The 14,418-nt window shown below is 38.1% G+C and overlaps 2 protein-coding genes across 3 annotated transcripts; both read left to right on the plus strand.

The window, feature by feature from the left end:
* The first annotated feature begins 1,690 nt into the window (after positions 1-1,690).
* Positions 1,691-6,895, plus strand: LOC120571248 (hepatoma-derived growth factor-like). The gene is made up of 6 exons (XM_039820096.1): positions 1,691-2,145; positions 3,946-4,022; positions 4,823-4,961; positions 5,473-5,631; positions 5,738-5,926; positions 6,078-6,895. The coding sequence occupies exons 1-6, from the start codon at positions 2,059-2,061 to the stop codon at positions 6,096-6,098; spliced, it is 672 nt and encodes a 223-aa protein (XP_039676030.1). The 5' UTR covers positions 1,691-2,058; the 3' UTR covers positions 6,099-6,895.
* Positions 6,896-10,123: 3,228 nt separating this feature from the next.
* mrpl24 (mitochondrial ribosomal protein L24) lies at positions 10,124-14,216 on the plus strand. 2 transcript variants are annotated; one of them, XM_039821072.1, is made up of 6 exons: positions 10,124-10,253; positions 10,511-10,697; positions 12,142-12,237; positions 12,634-12,737; positions 13,280-13,410; positions 13,798-14,216. In XM_039821072.1, the coding sequence occupies exons 2-6, from the start codon at positions 10,515-10,517 to the stop codon at positions 13,932-13,934; spliced, it is 651 nt and encodes a 216-aa protein (XP_039677006.1). In that variant the 5' UTR covers positions 10,124-10,253; positions 10,511-10,514; the 3' UTR covers positions 13,935-14,216. The 2 variants fall into 2 exon arrangements, with proteins under 2 accessions (XP_039677006.1, XP_039677007.1); XM_039821073.1 differs by having other exon boundaries at positions 10,232-10,312.
* Positions 14,217-14,418: the final 202 nt, after the last annotated feature.

Genomic DNA, 14,418 nt, shown 5'->3' on the forward strand with positions numbered 1-14,418 from the left:
ATTTAACGTTACAGTATCTGAAAAAAAAATTGTGGGTTTTAGCAAACAGCATCGAGTTTACAGTTTAAAATTAAAACGTACACATGCTGAGTGTATTATAAGCCGATTCCAGTATTTTTTAGACTTAATGTGTTTAAATTTGACTAAACTTTTAGGCCAACAAAATCATATATTAATAAAGACATGTGCCCCATTTTATTCTTGCTAGTTTGAAGAAGGCTTTGAAACACAATCTAGACCTTCAGATTAGAAAATAAAATTCACAGAAAGGATTATTGAATGACTGAATAAATAAAACACGAAAAATCCAAGTAATTTAAAAACGTAGTTCTGGTCAAACATTTTAAGAGTCAAGGGTGTGTTAGGGGAACTCATAGTCTCGCTTTGCCAGACCATCCTGCACACGCTGCAGAGGAGGGAACTCCTGACATCAATATCTTTTTAAAATTCTGGCTACAGCCCTGTTGGTGATCCACCATCTTCTACAACTGAAATAGCAATTCAAAAATATTAAGGTGTAAAGCTTGATTACAATATTTAGAAAAAAATTTAGAAAAACAAATCAAGAGGAACAACACAGTGACAAGATACCAACTGGGCAAAGTGGGCCCCAGACCATCAAGGGGTTGCAAAAGCTCCAGGTTCACTGTGTTGGGGGAAATTGTGAAACCAAACAGGGGCCCACAATTCATGCCTTGGGGCCCCCTAGAGCATTAAAACTGCCATGGCTAGCCTGTTAGTTATATTTTGACAACTTTGTGGGAATAGGTTGATGAAGGCCCTTTCCTGTTTTAACATACCCTGTACACAAATCAAGGTCTGTAAAAAAATTGTGTTTGGTGTGGACTGAAGAAATTGATCTCCACCCATCAAACACCTTTGGAAGGAATTGGACCAGAGACTGCGAGCCAGGCTTTATCGCCCAACCTCTGTGGCTGACAACCCCCCAAAATCTTGTCCCAAAATCAGAGGAGTGGAGGCTGGTAAAGCAGTATATTTATGCCCATGGTTTTGGATTGAGGTGTCCAACAATCACTTATGGGTGGGTTTCCACATAGTCTTGGCAGATTTGAAATTGAGGAAAATTGGGATTTAAGCTGTTTTGTGACAGATAATGATAATTAGCATTATGACAGGCTTTCCTGATAATGTTGTAAACTGTATATTGGAGTAAATGGGAGACAGGCTTAGCTAAAGGCTTGTCCTAATTTTATTGAAAACTTGTTTGAAACTATGCACCACTAAAGCACACTATTAATAAAACAAAGGGCCCCTTTTAGTTGACAGTGAGGCCCTATCTTGAAGAGAGTCTTTGTGTCACACATTTGTTATTATGTCGCATATTCATAAATGTTTAATTAAATTACCACACAATAAGAGGACAAAAGCGGCTGTTTTATGGGACATGTTTGGCTCGGTTTGCCTTTGGCTTCCTTGCAGGTTAATCAGGACATGGAATTGAGCCTGGACCATTTATTTTGGTTGACTGAAGGTACATCCCTTAAAAGAATAAACATATGCTATTGTTACCCAGAAACATTGTCCTGTGCATTTCCAAGCGAATACCGTTTTTAATGCTGGTTTGCCCAAAATGAGTGCGGTTATTTTTTAAATGAGAAATATACCTTCAGTATGAGGTTTTGGTCGATAGGGGCGCTAACTGTGCTTCATCAGGTGCTGGGGGCGCGTCTGCAAAGTGGGAAGCGGGTTTCAATTTCAAACCCAAACAGTCCGAGTGACGATGAGCCAGTGGGTTGTGGGATAACGTTAAAATCAAATAGTTATCGTGTTTAGAATTTGTAACGTTATTCAAACATAAACCAGAACGGTGTCGTTATCACCGACCGTGGTTAACGTTAGTCCACAGAATCCGCGGAAAAAAAAGTCGCCCGCCGCGTCTTCGCTCCAGTTTTCCGCGCCTGGTATTTGGATGACAAACCGACGCTTGGCTTGTTTGCAGCAGGTGTTGACCAATCCGGACATTGCACTACATTAAAACTACTAGCTATTGTGTTTTAATTCATATATCTGATATAGCAAGCCATTTCTGCAAGAAACATGCCGAGGTCCAACAGGCAAAAAGAATACAAACCTGGAGATCTTGTATTTGCTAAAATGAAGGGGTATCCTCACTGGCCTGCGAGGGTAAGCACTCGACATTAATTTCTTGTTTCCAGCTTAAGGTTTGTTATTCATTTTAGTCCTTTTGGCTGCATGTTGATATCACTTGTTTACCTGCAAGGCCTAACGTTAACAGTTAGCTACCATGAGTTAGCCTAGCTGTTAGCTCGGTCGTTGCCCAGCATCCACACACAGCCAGCCAACTGTAGACAGTTGCAAATTTCTTTCGGGTGAGTCATCGTGTAGACAGACACCAAATTACCCTACTCGGTTAACTAAATATGAATGTTGTTGCTAGCTCCTCTCTGCCACCAACGCTTCTTTTCATGTACCGCTGTCGTCTCCCAGGGGGCCTGTTAGGCTAATGTTAACTTAGCTTACCCTTAAAAAGAGCAATTGGGTAACGGGGAGAGTCAGTTACAAGTTAACGGTCATGTCATACACAACGTTAACGTCTGTCCAGTATAGTTAGCTAGCTAGCGAAGGATATCTTAACGCAAAGTTGGGCTATTTGAGGACACAAACAGGAATCCACGTTGTAACTTAGCTAACGTTAAGTTACACGATAAATAAGTTTTCCTTAATAACTGTTGCATTTTACAGACTACACATGGCTGCTTGTGTAGCCATATGCTTTGATACTTTGTAAACATGCCCACCCTTGTTGCGACAAGTAGCTAGCTAAGTGTTTCTGCTTGTAATGTTGGAATGACTTCCATTACGGTACAATTTTGTCTAATAAAAACAGTGGTAAGACCATAACGTAATGTCTACCAGGTCCATAAACACACAGCAGCCCAACATAGCACTTAGCGTTTCCTAATCATTCAGCAAGGGCGAAAACGAACTTTTAACTGGGTTACATTTCCCTCTCAAACGCAGCATCACTCAGAGCTTTATATGTGTGTACTTAATAAGACAAAATGTGGATGAAAAAATGTGTTATGTGGCACTTTATGCAGCAATAGAGCCACAGCTATAACGGATAAATGTGGAAACAAAATAACTTGTAACCCCCAACCACAACTGGCCTGAGCAACTGAAAGGATTGAAGTTTCTGTTTTGATGTAGCAATCTTTCCTACATTTTAATGATGGAGCAACCCATACAAAAAACACTCTTTTGGTTTATTGAGTGTCACTAAATAAATTAATCTGTACTATCACCTAAACTAGTTAGCTAAGTTAGTGTAAGTATTGATCTGCTTCTTCCCTCCTTTTTCTCAGTCTTATCAGCCATGTCCCTTGTCAGCAGGCTACAGGTCCTGCCCCACCTATCCTGACACAGTAGCCCTATCTGGGAATGCCAAAAGGCTTGTCTGGCAGTTTGCAAACGGACGCCATGCCTTCCTGTGCCCCAGTCGCTATGCTCTTTTGTAAAATACCAATAAATATTGTCAGAGTGGTGGAGCCAAACAGTGTACTGCAAGGATGTTAAACATGAGAATGGGTGCAAAATGTAAAGTGACCCCTGTTCTCAATTGGCTTTTTAGGAGTTGAATTAGAAGGGATGTTAACAGTACCTGGTAAAACCTATTTGAGTTGAGCAATCAATTTTAAAATTATTTTATATTTTATATATATATATATATATATATATATATATATATATATATATATATATATATATATTTTTTTTTTTTATTATTTGGACTGTCTTGTTTTCCAAATTTGAGTTTTTAAAGTCATAACATTCTTCAGAATATTAGTGACCGTCATCAGTTTGTTGATCCAGTGGTCCTGTGTTTGTCACTTTAGTATTTTAATCTTGATTTTTTTGATTTCTCAGCATCCTCTCTCAAGAAACTGTGTTTATAATTCACAGATTGACGAGTTACCTGAAGGAGCTGTGAAGTCCCCCTCAAACAAGTACCAGGTGTTCTTTTTTGGGACCCACGAGACGTAAGTAATGTGTGTTCATGTTTTCTTAATCAGAGTGGACCCGAAATGATGACAGAAACATTAGGAATTGAATAAAATGAAAACAAACATCCCTCATAAACTTGTTTCTGCCATTTGGAAAATACTGCTGAAAACTAGTTTCTTATCTGTATGTGTCCATTTAGGTGCATTACATTAACAATGGAATGCACCTATGCAGTACATATAAAGGTTCAGAACAAAACATCTCTGTAGCTATTTCTATGACCCTGTGACCTTCCCTGAACACTGTTGTCGTCAAAATCTTCCTTGATCCACTCTTTTGTCCAAGATGAGTTATCTCAAACTGGCCTGATTTCCATAACATTTTACATCTTCAGAGTTCACTTGAATGTGCTTGTCTGCAGATAATCCATTATATTGTGTTGGGTGACTCTTTGACAATTTTTGACCTCTGAACACAAAACCTTTCAAAGTCCAGTGCAAGCTCTCTCCAACATAGATAATTACAATAATTAATATTTATCTACTTGATGAACAGTCAGTTGTCAAAATAGTCATTGATTCATTTCTGTTGATCAAGTAATAATTGACTAATTTTGTCATTAAAGAAAGTTGATTCAATAAAAAAAAGACTATCTAATCAGATGAGTCACTTTATTCAAATTGAGGATTTTGTTCGAGGATTTATTTTTTTAGAGTGATGATGTCATAAAGACAGACATTCGAAGCTTCATTTGAAAACCTCAAAAGAGGCTTTGAGTGTTAAAAAAAGACATTCGGTACAGCCCTACTCATTGAGTTATGTTTGACCACCACAGGGCGTTCCTCGGGGCCAAAGATTTGTGCCTGTACGATGAAAATAAGGAGAAGTTTGGAAAAGCAAACAAGAGGAAAGGCTTCGCTGAGGGACTCTGGGAGATTGAGAACAATCCCACCGTCACGCATGAAGGCTACGAGGTATGTGTATTTCTAAGATAGAGGCCAAGTGTGTTTTATTGTACTGTCAGTAATCAACATTATGTTTGTGCCCTGTGTAATGTCACATGTTGTAAAGTAAACAAACTGTAATAGATGAAAGCCAAAAATGGCGGCAACAGAACACTTGTCAAGAGTTTTTAGTACAACCTCTCTTTACTTGATTGTTGAGATGCAAACAAAGGCAAGAAAAATATGTATGAAAAATAATGAGATGCTTTTTCTACCAAGCAACACAACCGATCATACGTTGAGAGTGTGATATAACTTGTAGTCAGTGCAACACTTTTCTACAAAACTCATGTCTGTATGAACCTGGTGAAATCAGTTTCTGCACAAGTTAGTCATTACATTAACCAGCATTTTAGAATGTGAGAGAACGGCACTGTTTACTAATTCAAGACATATATTAGACTTTGGTGTGTGCTCTTTGTGTCCACCTCCAGACTTTGCTTCCCTTTTCTTACACTATTTTTTCAATCTTTGCCTGTAGTCAGCGAAGAAGGAAAACGCGTCAGAAGGAGCAGGGGATACAGGCAGTTCAAAGAAAGTCGATGCCGAGGGCAGCAGTGATGAGGATGAAGGGGCCCTGGTCATCGACGAGAAGAACGAGAGGGCAGGAACTAAACGAAAAGCAGAGGAGTCCACAGAGGTGAGCTTTGAGTCGGTCAGTCGTACACAGTCCAAGTATAGAGCTTTCTAGTCACTTCATAGTTGAGCTTTCTGTCTCTCTGACCCTTCCTTAAACCTTTTGCTAGGCATCACCCAAGCGGCCGAAGGACACAGAGGCAGAAGGTGATTCTAAAGTAGACTGCAACAAGTCTAACGTGGAGGCCAAGCTCAACGATGTGACTGGACCCAAGGTAACTGCTCCCTCCTCACAGAGCGAGTCAAAAGCAGAGGCCCAGGAAAAGGCTCCAGCAGGAGGCCAGCTAACACCAGATAAGGTGAAACACTTGCCTTATTCAGCAGTAATGTTAAGTATAGATACTTAAGGACCATGCAAAAAATAAATGATAAAATTGTATGTTTATGTTGCATGTCCGAGACACTAAATGTAATAATTCCTTTAATTGCTCTCCCCTGTTCTCCCTGCAGCCTGTGACAGACAGCGCTTAACGTCAATTCTCAGAAGAAAACCAAGAACCTTTGATGCTTTTCTCTCTGGAATTTAAGCATCAACACGATCATTTGCAGGATGCCAGCTATCAGCTGTTTAATTAATAGGAGAATTTTAAAAACCTAAGTGTTTGTATTGAGAGACAAACAAATCCTCATTTGCCATTTTTGGGATATCATATATCCCAGAAACAAAACGTTTGCTAATCTGATTTCAAACAATTTAACTGGGCACTTTAATGCTCATTTATAAATGGATTTTGGTGTGTATATATTTTTTATTTCTAAGTGCAATTACATAATTACGAAGACTGAATGCTAGGTGTCAACAAAAAAAATCAGTTCAGAGGGAATAAAACACTGAATGAATATATATATATATATATATATATATATATATATATATAAGATTAAAACCACAAAAAAAATGTGATGGTTTTAAAACGTAAATATTGTACAGGAATATGAACAAATTTTCACCCATGCTCTCAGCTTTAGTTCAGAAATGACTTCCATTTTTTTCACCTAGCTTATCAGCCTCATCTTAAATCATATATTCAGTTATTGGATACATGATGAATTGCACTTTCAGAATTCAAAAAAAATAATAAAGTCCTGCCCCATTAATCATTGTATTATTCACTGTATGACGTTTTTATGCAACACAGGTTTTGTTGCTTTGGTGTCGTGAATGCTTCATTGCAAGTGACCAAACTACGTGATTCATTTTGCTAGATTGAATATGTAAAGCCCATTTGAGAAGAACTATTGTAGGATTAAAACAATTGGTTTGTAAACCCCTCTGTAACTTTCTTAAGCTGATTGATGATTATTGAAAGCAGAAAGACATTCCTGAATGTTGTTGCGTCAGAGCTCGGTCTTGAAACTTGGGTGGGGATAAAAGTTACTTGTCGCCACCTTTTTCTGGGGAAATGATCTGGAAAACACTTTAAAAATCCGTCAACTCAAATATAAATTTCATGTTATGTACAATTTCTTATTAAGCTCACATTAATGCTGCCATTGCTTGATACTTGAGATGTAGTTGGGTAGAACACTTAATTGCATTCAGTAATTTGTTGTACCAAATATGTTTCTTTTTCAAATATATTACTGACAGTTACTCAAATTGCAATTATTATTATTTTTTTTTTGTTGAAAGAAATTAATAGGATTGGGCATCAAGAACCGATTCCTACTTGGAATCATTTCAAAAATTACGATTCCAGGAGAATCGTTTCTTTATTGGAATCGTTTTGAGGATTTGATTTCTAATCCGATCATCACTTCCCAATTTAATATGCGCAAGTTTTAGTTTCCGTAGCGGCCAGGCGCTTGTTGTGTTGCAGCCTTGGAGCACAGTAAGCAGTGCTGTAGTGTGGCTTTATTTTACAGTGAAAAAGCTGTAAAACTGCAAACCACCTTTGAATGATAATAAAGCGTTCCTCTTATTTGTGAAAGTAGGCATGTGACCCGTTTCAACTCCACCCCTCAAAGAATCGGAATCGAGAATCCATAAGAACCGGAATCGAAAGGAAGAATCAGAATTGTTAAAATCCGAAACGATGCCCAACCCTAGAAACTAAAAGAATCTACAGTGAACCATCTTGTTTTCTGACCATTTGGTTACCAACCCTCTCAACTGGATTATGAGTCTGTTTAACTTTGGATGGTCTTATTTTGGCTGTGAAATCAAGTTGTGATGTTTTGAAGATGTGTTTTATTTCAACATTTGTTTAGACATGTTCAAAATGTGTTTATTTTCCATTGTAGGTAACTTTTAAGGTTCAAGTGTTTTCATAATGCTGGAGCTGCTCACATGTTACTTGGATGTTGTCATCGCTTTAGTGTTCTTTTCCTGTATTTGGCAACACAAGCCCACAGTTAATCAATTATGAACCTAAGGGTAATCTCAGCTTTTACAAGTGAAAATAACCCTCACTGCTGTTCCTAACATGGGTTATACCCACCTATAACATACTGCTGATTTCAAACGATAAAATGGTCAAAGTCAATTCCAATTATTAATTCCAAGGGTATAATTTGACATTAAGGTGTAATTCTTTGTTAAGCGTTCACTTTTACTTTCGGAAGCTGCCATTCATCTTCATCTGCTGCTTAGTTTACTGTTGTAGTTGCCAGGCCATTTAATAAACATGTTGATAAAAAAAAAGTGTTTCTGTCATCTCTATATTCAGTAAATCCTACTTGTTTATTGTAGATCCACTTCCTCAGTCTGGAAAGCAGCTAAAACAATCAGGTCTTAGTCATAGAGTTCTTTTTAATGAACAGGATTGTCTGCAATAACTTATTTTTTTTATTTTTTTATAAATCATCCTCTTGAGTCATACAGTACCTCCTAAACTAGGTACTCGGGTTGAATCTCTTACTTTTCAACCCAACCAAACCTAATTAATCATTTTAACATCTCATTTTTCATTCTGTTAAAAATAGAAACTAACAACACCTTTTTTCTTTTTGCTCTCAAGTGAGCCTCGCAGCACAGTTTAGGGCTTTGGGGCTGTGATATCTGAACTAGATTTGGTCTTGACAGCTTTGTGTTTGTCATGGGGTTTGGTGAGTAGGAGTTTTTTAAAAAAAAAAAAAAAAAAAAAAGGAGGCAAAGTTTTAAATCCACTTTAATTTGTCATTTTTAGAATACCCATGAGGTGCTGGCATTAAACGTTTTGATTTGTAAAAGTTCTCTGTGGGAGCTGGTACCTTGGGTTGAAAAGATTAATGACTGCTTCAGAGTGCTTACGTGTTGTTTGTGGTATATGGGTTCTATGAATATGAACTATTTGTTAAACTTATTGAGTTTTGTAAATAGTTTGCGTGAACACATTTGAAAATAAATCACAATAAAATTGCAAATGAGCATGAGATTTTTTTGTTGTTGATCAAAATATATTTCCATTTTATTTACCATAACAAAAATAGTAACGGTAAAAATAACTAATTTTGTAACATTTAATTGTGTAGTTATGTTTTTCTGTAATAATCTCATAGCAATAAAAGAATTTTAGATAGAAACCATGGGTTTTTTAAACCCCATTACATTTGTAATAAAATGAATCTCTGCGTTTTTACAAAATACAGCTATGTCACCTTTAACATTTTGTGTTCATAATGTTGCAAATGACACATCTTGGTTGCATTTGAAAAGAAAATGGTTATTATTAAATTATGCTGTCAACACAGAGTAGGCAATGGTCAATTCACACATTATAGAATGAGTGAGAATGACTTGAAAACTTATTTCCTGAATATGCTGTAGTATTGTAAGTATTTATGACTTTGTCAGACTTTGTTACAGTAGGCCATATCCTACATTCATACCAGGCAAAATGATGATTGTGAATTAGTCTGTTTTGCATTGACCACAAAGTGGTTGTTTTTATTCAAAGCTTACATATTACTATATTATATCACTTGGAAATGTATGTACGTAAAGTAAGTCACAGTACATATACAGTAAGCTATAGTATACCGTAATGCTCGTAAGGATATAACATTTAACCACAATTTACTATTCTGAAACAGACATTGAATACATATGAACAGGATTTTTTTGAAAAAGAAAATTGCAATTATTTCCCATTTTTTCCTTCATTGCAATGCTGCTTGTTGAATTAAGAATACATAAAGCCTGTAAACACATTCTTCATTGATTACGTGATGTGCACTAATAAGCAATGACATTTGTGCTGATATAAGGTGGATGTATGCTGAGGAGGGAACATGTGATTTAGTGTTTTGTACTTTGCACAATGGCACTATTGTGAAAAACTGAGCAAAAACAATTGTATAATTTCAATTAAGTCCAATTCCAAAATATGTTCAACCTTGGAGAGATTTTCCTTTGTCTGTGCAATTTGTTTCACATATCCGTATTATTTAATTTTGACTGTGAGATGAGATGCAGACTTCCAATAAACTACACTGAAGCGCAAAGCTGAAGTACACTGTCATCTTGCTTTCAGTGGCCTGCATCCTGCCCACAAGTCAATTTCAGCTGCTGCAGATGCATTATTTGTCTCCTGCGCATGCGTACAGTCAGGTCTTACCCTCCTGCCCACTAGGAGGCGCTGCCTACTGGTGATAGTTGGTGCCAGTCCTTCTACATGTGACATTGACACAACAGAACAACAGAGGGTAAGAGCTTTCTGCATGTTATACTTGTTTTTGTTATAACACTACAACGCTTTGATAAGGTAGGTAGCAGTCTTATATAATAGTTTAGTGTGTTAAAAAAAAAAATAATAGTGGCGTATGTTTAGGCGCTGTAACACAACGTTGATGATAGCTTATCAGCAAGCTAACGTTAGCATAGCTTGTGTTGAGAGTGTTCCAGTTGAGACTGGACACCTTTTAATAATGTACTAGCCTTGATTAATGTTTTGTCCCTGCAGCACAATGAGGTTGACCGCTCTCCTGTCTATGGCAGCCAGGGTGGTTATACCCAAAGATTACCGCTTTGGTACCAACAGACCGTGGACGCCTGCTGCTAAGAGGCTGAACCCTCCGGGGAAGAAGAGGAGAAAGGTGTTTGTGGAGCCGATAGCACCAGAGGACTGGTCTGTGCTTCGAGGGGACACGGTGGGTAACTTAACTTAAGTCAAGTCCCAATACTTAATAAGCAAACTGCAAGTCAGTAGCAAGTCCTTATAATTAAATATTCAATGTGTGTGAATTTGCCAGTCCTGTTGTGATTTTACAAGGTAAAAACTTAAACTTAAATGTGTTTGCCTTCTACTTTAAAGTTAAGTCTTTAGATGGTCAAGTCTCATGTAAGTTCTGTACAAGTCTCAAGTCCTGACTTCTTGTGACTTCTTTTTGTGAAGTCTCACCTCAGTCCAAGTATCAAGTTCTGTACAGTTGTGAGAACCTTTGTAACTCAGAACAATTCTAACAGGACAGGACATCAGTTACAATGCAGAGGTCAGAAGAACATACTTACTAAAGGTCCCATGACATGATGCTTTTTATATATATATATATATATATATTGTATCTGAAGTCTCTTTCCTGAAATTCAGCCTTGGTGCAGAATTACAGCCACTAGAGCCAGTCCCACAATGAACTTTCCTTAGAATGTCATTTCTTCTGTCATCTCGTTTGAAAGCCATGATGTCTCTTTCTCATGGGTGGGCCAAATTCTCTGGGCGGGCAAAGCAGAGAAAGGGGAGGTAACCTTGCTCATAAGGAGCCATAGTCCAGATTGGCCCATCTGAGCTTTCATTTTCTCAAAGGCAGAGCAGGATACCCAGGGTTCGGTTTACACCTATCGCCATTTCTAGCCACTGGGGGACCATAGGCAGGCTGGGGGAACTCATATTAATGTTAAAAAACCTCATAAAGTGAAATTTTCATGCCATGGGACCTTTAAATCTCTTTAAAGAAGGAACTATTTTTTTAGACGAATGAGCACAAGAAGTTCACTTCCAAGCTCACACTCATTTACTTTAGTTACATTAGTTACATTTTAAATTCTGAGCCATCTTTACATTTTAATGAGGAATTACAATTTTTACTTAAGATGTATAGATTTCTTCCGCCAGTGATAACACAACTCATGCAAGAAATATTGTAGCTACAAATATTAAAGTAATAAAAAAAAAATGGAGCAATTACTCCAAGAAAATCTTGTGGGTGACACTCTTAAGGCTCTGACACACCAATCCATCGGCAGAAAAGGCAGTCGGACTGATCATTCATAAGAAGATACTGGCGTTGTCAGCTCTCAGTGCTTCTTCGCTGTTCAAGGGCTAGCACTCCACCAATCAGATTGGTCATTGAGTCCGACTGCCCACTGGCCGATCTAACAAGTCAAATCGGCCAAAATGGATGCCGACGGCTCCTCCGACTGACGATGGCATGGAACACACCGAACAGACTCGAGTCACCGACCTCGCCAGACTGTCCAACGGCCGATAATCGGGTTGGTGTGTTAGAGCCTTTAAACGTTGTTGGCAAAACTTGAATTGACAAAATTAACTGGTACTACGAAGACTTAAGTATCTGCGTTTCATTCATTTCTCAGGTCGAGATTCTCAAAGGGAAGGACAAAGGGAAGCACGGAAAAGTGATCCAAGTCTTCAGACACAGAAACTGGGTTATGCTGGAGGGCCTGAACACAGTAAGGATCTACTGTCATTTGTTTCCCAGAGGAAACTGGAAGCTGTTTAGTGTATCGCAGTATAATTGGTGGTGCTTATGAGAGGATAAGAAGTTGGTCTCTTGCTGTTCTCTCTACACAGAGTGCTGATGCTTTATTATGCATTTAAGCAATTTTGGATACAGAAATGGCTTGTGAATCATCTTCTTTCACCAAAAAGTGAAATTAACAGTAAAGTTTTTGTGTTAATTACTATCGTAGCAGTGTCATACACTGTGAATTTATTTTTTCGCTCCACCAGATGGAGACAGCTGTCTAGTAGAACTTCAAGGAGAAACAATCTGGCAAAGTGCACCATAAAAATCCATTTGGCCACCACCCGGTTTTTAGAGTTGGAACTGTTGTTTTTTGTCTTAGCATTATAGGTATATTGGAAAAACTGGGGATTACCGTGGGACCTACATTGCCAGTGAAGCTCCCATCCTGCTCCACGATGTTGCACTCATTGACCCTTCAGACAGGTACAGTAAACCTCGCTAGACACAAGAAAAAAAGTGTGCCTATGCAAGTGCATACCCACCTCAGGACGTTAACACTAGCTGAACCACAGATTAGCAGTCAAAATGAGTTGTAATCCTTTTTCTAGATGGTCTTGCATTATTTTTATCTGGAGTCCTAAGTAGCATGTGCTGAAGTTGTGCTAAAAAGCTCCAATTCCTGGTGTTATTCTGAATGAATTGTAATAAATAAAAGTGTTACCAACAGAAAAAAATTCTGTTTGGGAGACTATCAACCTTTTTGCCAAATTAGCAAAGAAAAGAATCTGTGTACACACATTTTACATGTTATTGTTGATATTTGTGGGGCTTTGAATGATGTCATTGTGCATCTGTAACAGTTGTGTGCTGTAGTTCCTGCATGTTATTTCTTTACACTATCATCAAGATAAGTGCTGAAAAATAACATCTCTACACTGCTTTCAGTTATCTAAAATAGTCCAGGGTTGTTTACTGTATTGGTTTCATAACAGATTAATTATGACATGCTGATATTGATCTTCCAGGAAGCCAACTGATGTGGAGTGGAAATTCACAGAGGAGGGTGAGAGAGTCCGAGTGTCTCTCAGGACTGGTCGAATCATCCCGAAACCTATTGTAGAGAGACGAGATGGCATTGTACCACAGCAGTGGAAAGGTGGGGGGATTCTTTCAGTAACTAGTTTATTCCATGTGTAGCTAAGAGTCAGCACATAAAACTGTCTTGTAATTAATTTTTCCACCATTTGCAGAGTTAAAAAAAAAAAAGGGTCTCGGAGTGATGCAGTTGGATTGTTGTATAGTGGAAGAAACACATTTCTTTCTAAACTAGAATACAAATAGAAAAAGTAAACCTTTACCAATGCTGAACAACCTTCCAACTTGATTGTACTCCCTAAAGTCTGGGGTGTGCTCAAAACAAGCTAGTTTGTACTGCTCATCTGAAAGCACACAAAAGCTCAAATTCATGCCTTCTTATTCTTATGCTTTTCAAGTTGAATAGATTTTTGCATGTGACTGTTTTGTTTTCTTTCTGCTTTTACAGATGGTCCGAAAGACACCAGTCCAGAAGACACTTTAGAAAAAACCTACCTACCGTCTCTTAAAACCCTGGAGGAGGAAGTCATGGAGAAATTGGGCATCCAGGAGAAAAGAAGGCCCCGAAGGTCCTACTGGTACTGACAAGAAAAATCAGAGACACTCAGGACCCATTGTGCTATCCAGTTTTCACAGGGACTCTGAATACAACATTTTTGGTGAAAGTCGAGCAGAAGAACTATGAGGATGACATGAGTAAGGCTTATGGACTGTAAAATACTGGTGCAACATACATGTTATTATTAAGGAAATATGAGGAGGTGAAACGGCCCTGAATGGGTACAGTTTCAAGTGTTCTCTAATTACAGCAGAATTAGAATTTTGTTTCTTTCTTTGTAATTGTGAATAAATGTCATACGTAAACTAGTCTGACTCAACAGATGTACATTGCTGGGAAAAAGCCTGAAATTGTGCCGGATGTTTCCTCTATTTCCTCTATCAGCGCCACCCAGCACGGCTGTGATTGGTTTAAAGAAATACAAACAAGCCAAAGCATTTTTTTACTCTATCCCAGAATAGATAGCGGTGTAGCCAGACCATACTCCAGCACGGTGGAGATAGGTCTGGC

Source organism: Perca fluviatilis, chromosome 13, assembly GCF_010015445.1.
Source record: "Perca fluviatilis chromosome 13, GENO_Pfluv_1.0, whole genome shotgun sequence".
NCBI classification, from domain to species: Eukaryota; Metazoa; Chordata; class Actinopteri; order Perciformes; family Percidae; genus Perca; species Perca fluviatilis.

Coding starts and splice junctions, on each gene's coding strand:
- mrpl24 (XM_039821072.1), top strand. CDS start 10,515: ATGAGGTTGACCGCTCTCCTGTCTATGGCAGCCAGGGTGGTTATACCC. Junction 10,698..12,141: donor CTGTGCTTCGAGGGGACACG/GTGGGTAACTTA, acceptor TTCATTTCTCAG/GTCGAGATTCTCAAAGGGAA. Junction 12,238..12,633: donor TGCTGGAGGGCCTGAACACA/GTAAGGATCTAC, acceptor TTTTTGTCTTAG/CATTATAGGTATATTGGAAA.
- LOC120571248 (XM_039820096.1), top strand. CDS start 2,059: ATGCCGAGGTCCAACAGGCAAAAAGAATACAAACCTGGAGATCTTGTA. Junction 4,962..5,472: donor TCACGCATGAAGGCTACGAG/GTATGTGTATTT, acceptor CTTTGCCTGTAG/TCAGCGAAGAAGGAAAACGC. Junction 5,927..6,077: donor GCCAGCTAACACCAGATAAG/GTGAAACACTTG, acceptor TTCTCCCTGCAG/CCTGTGACAGACAGCGCTTA.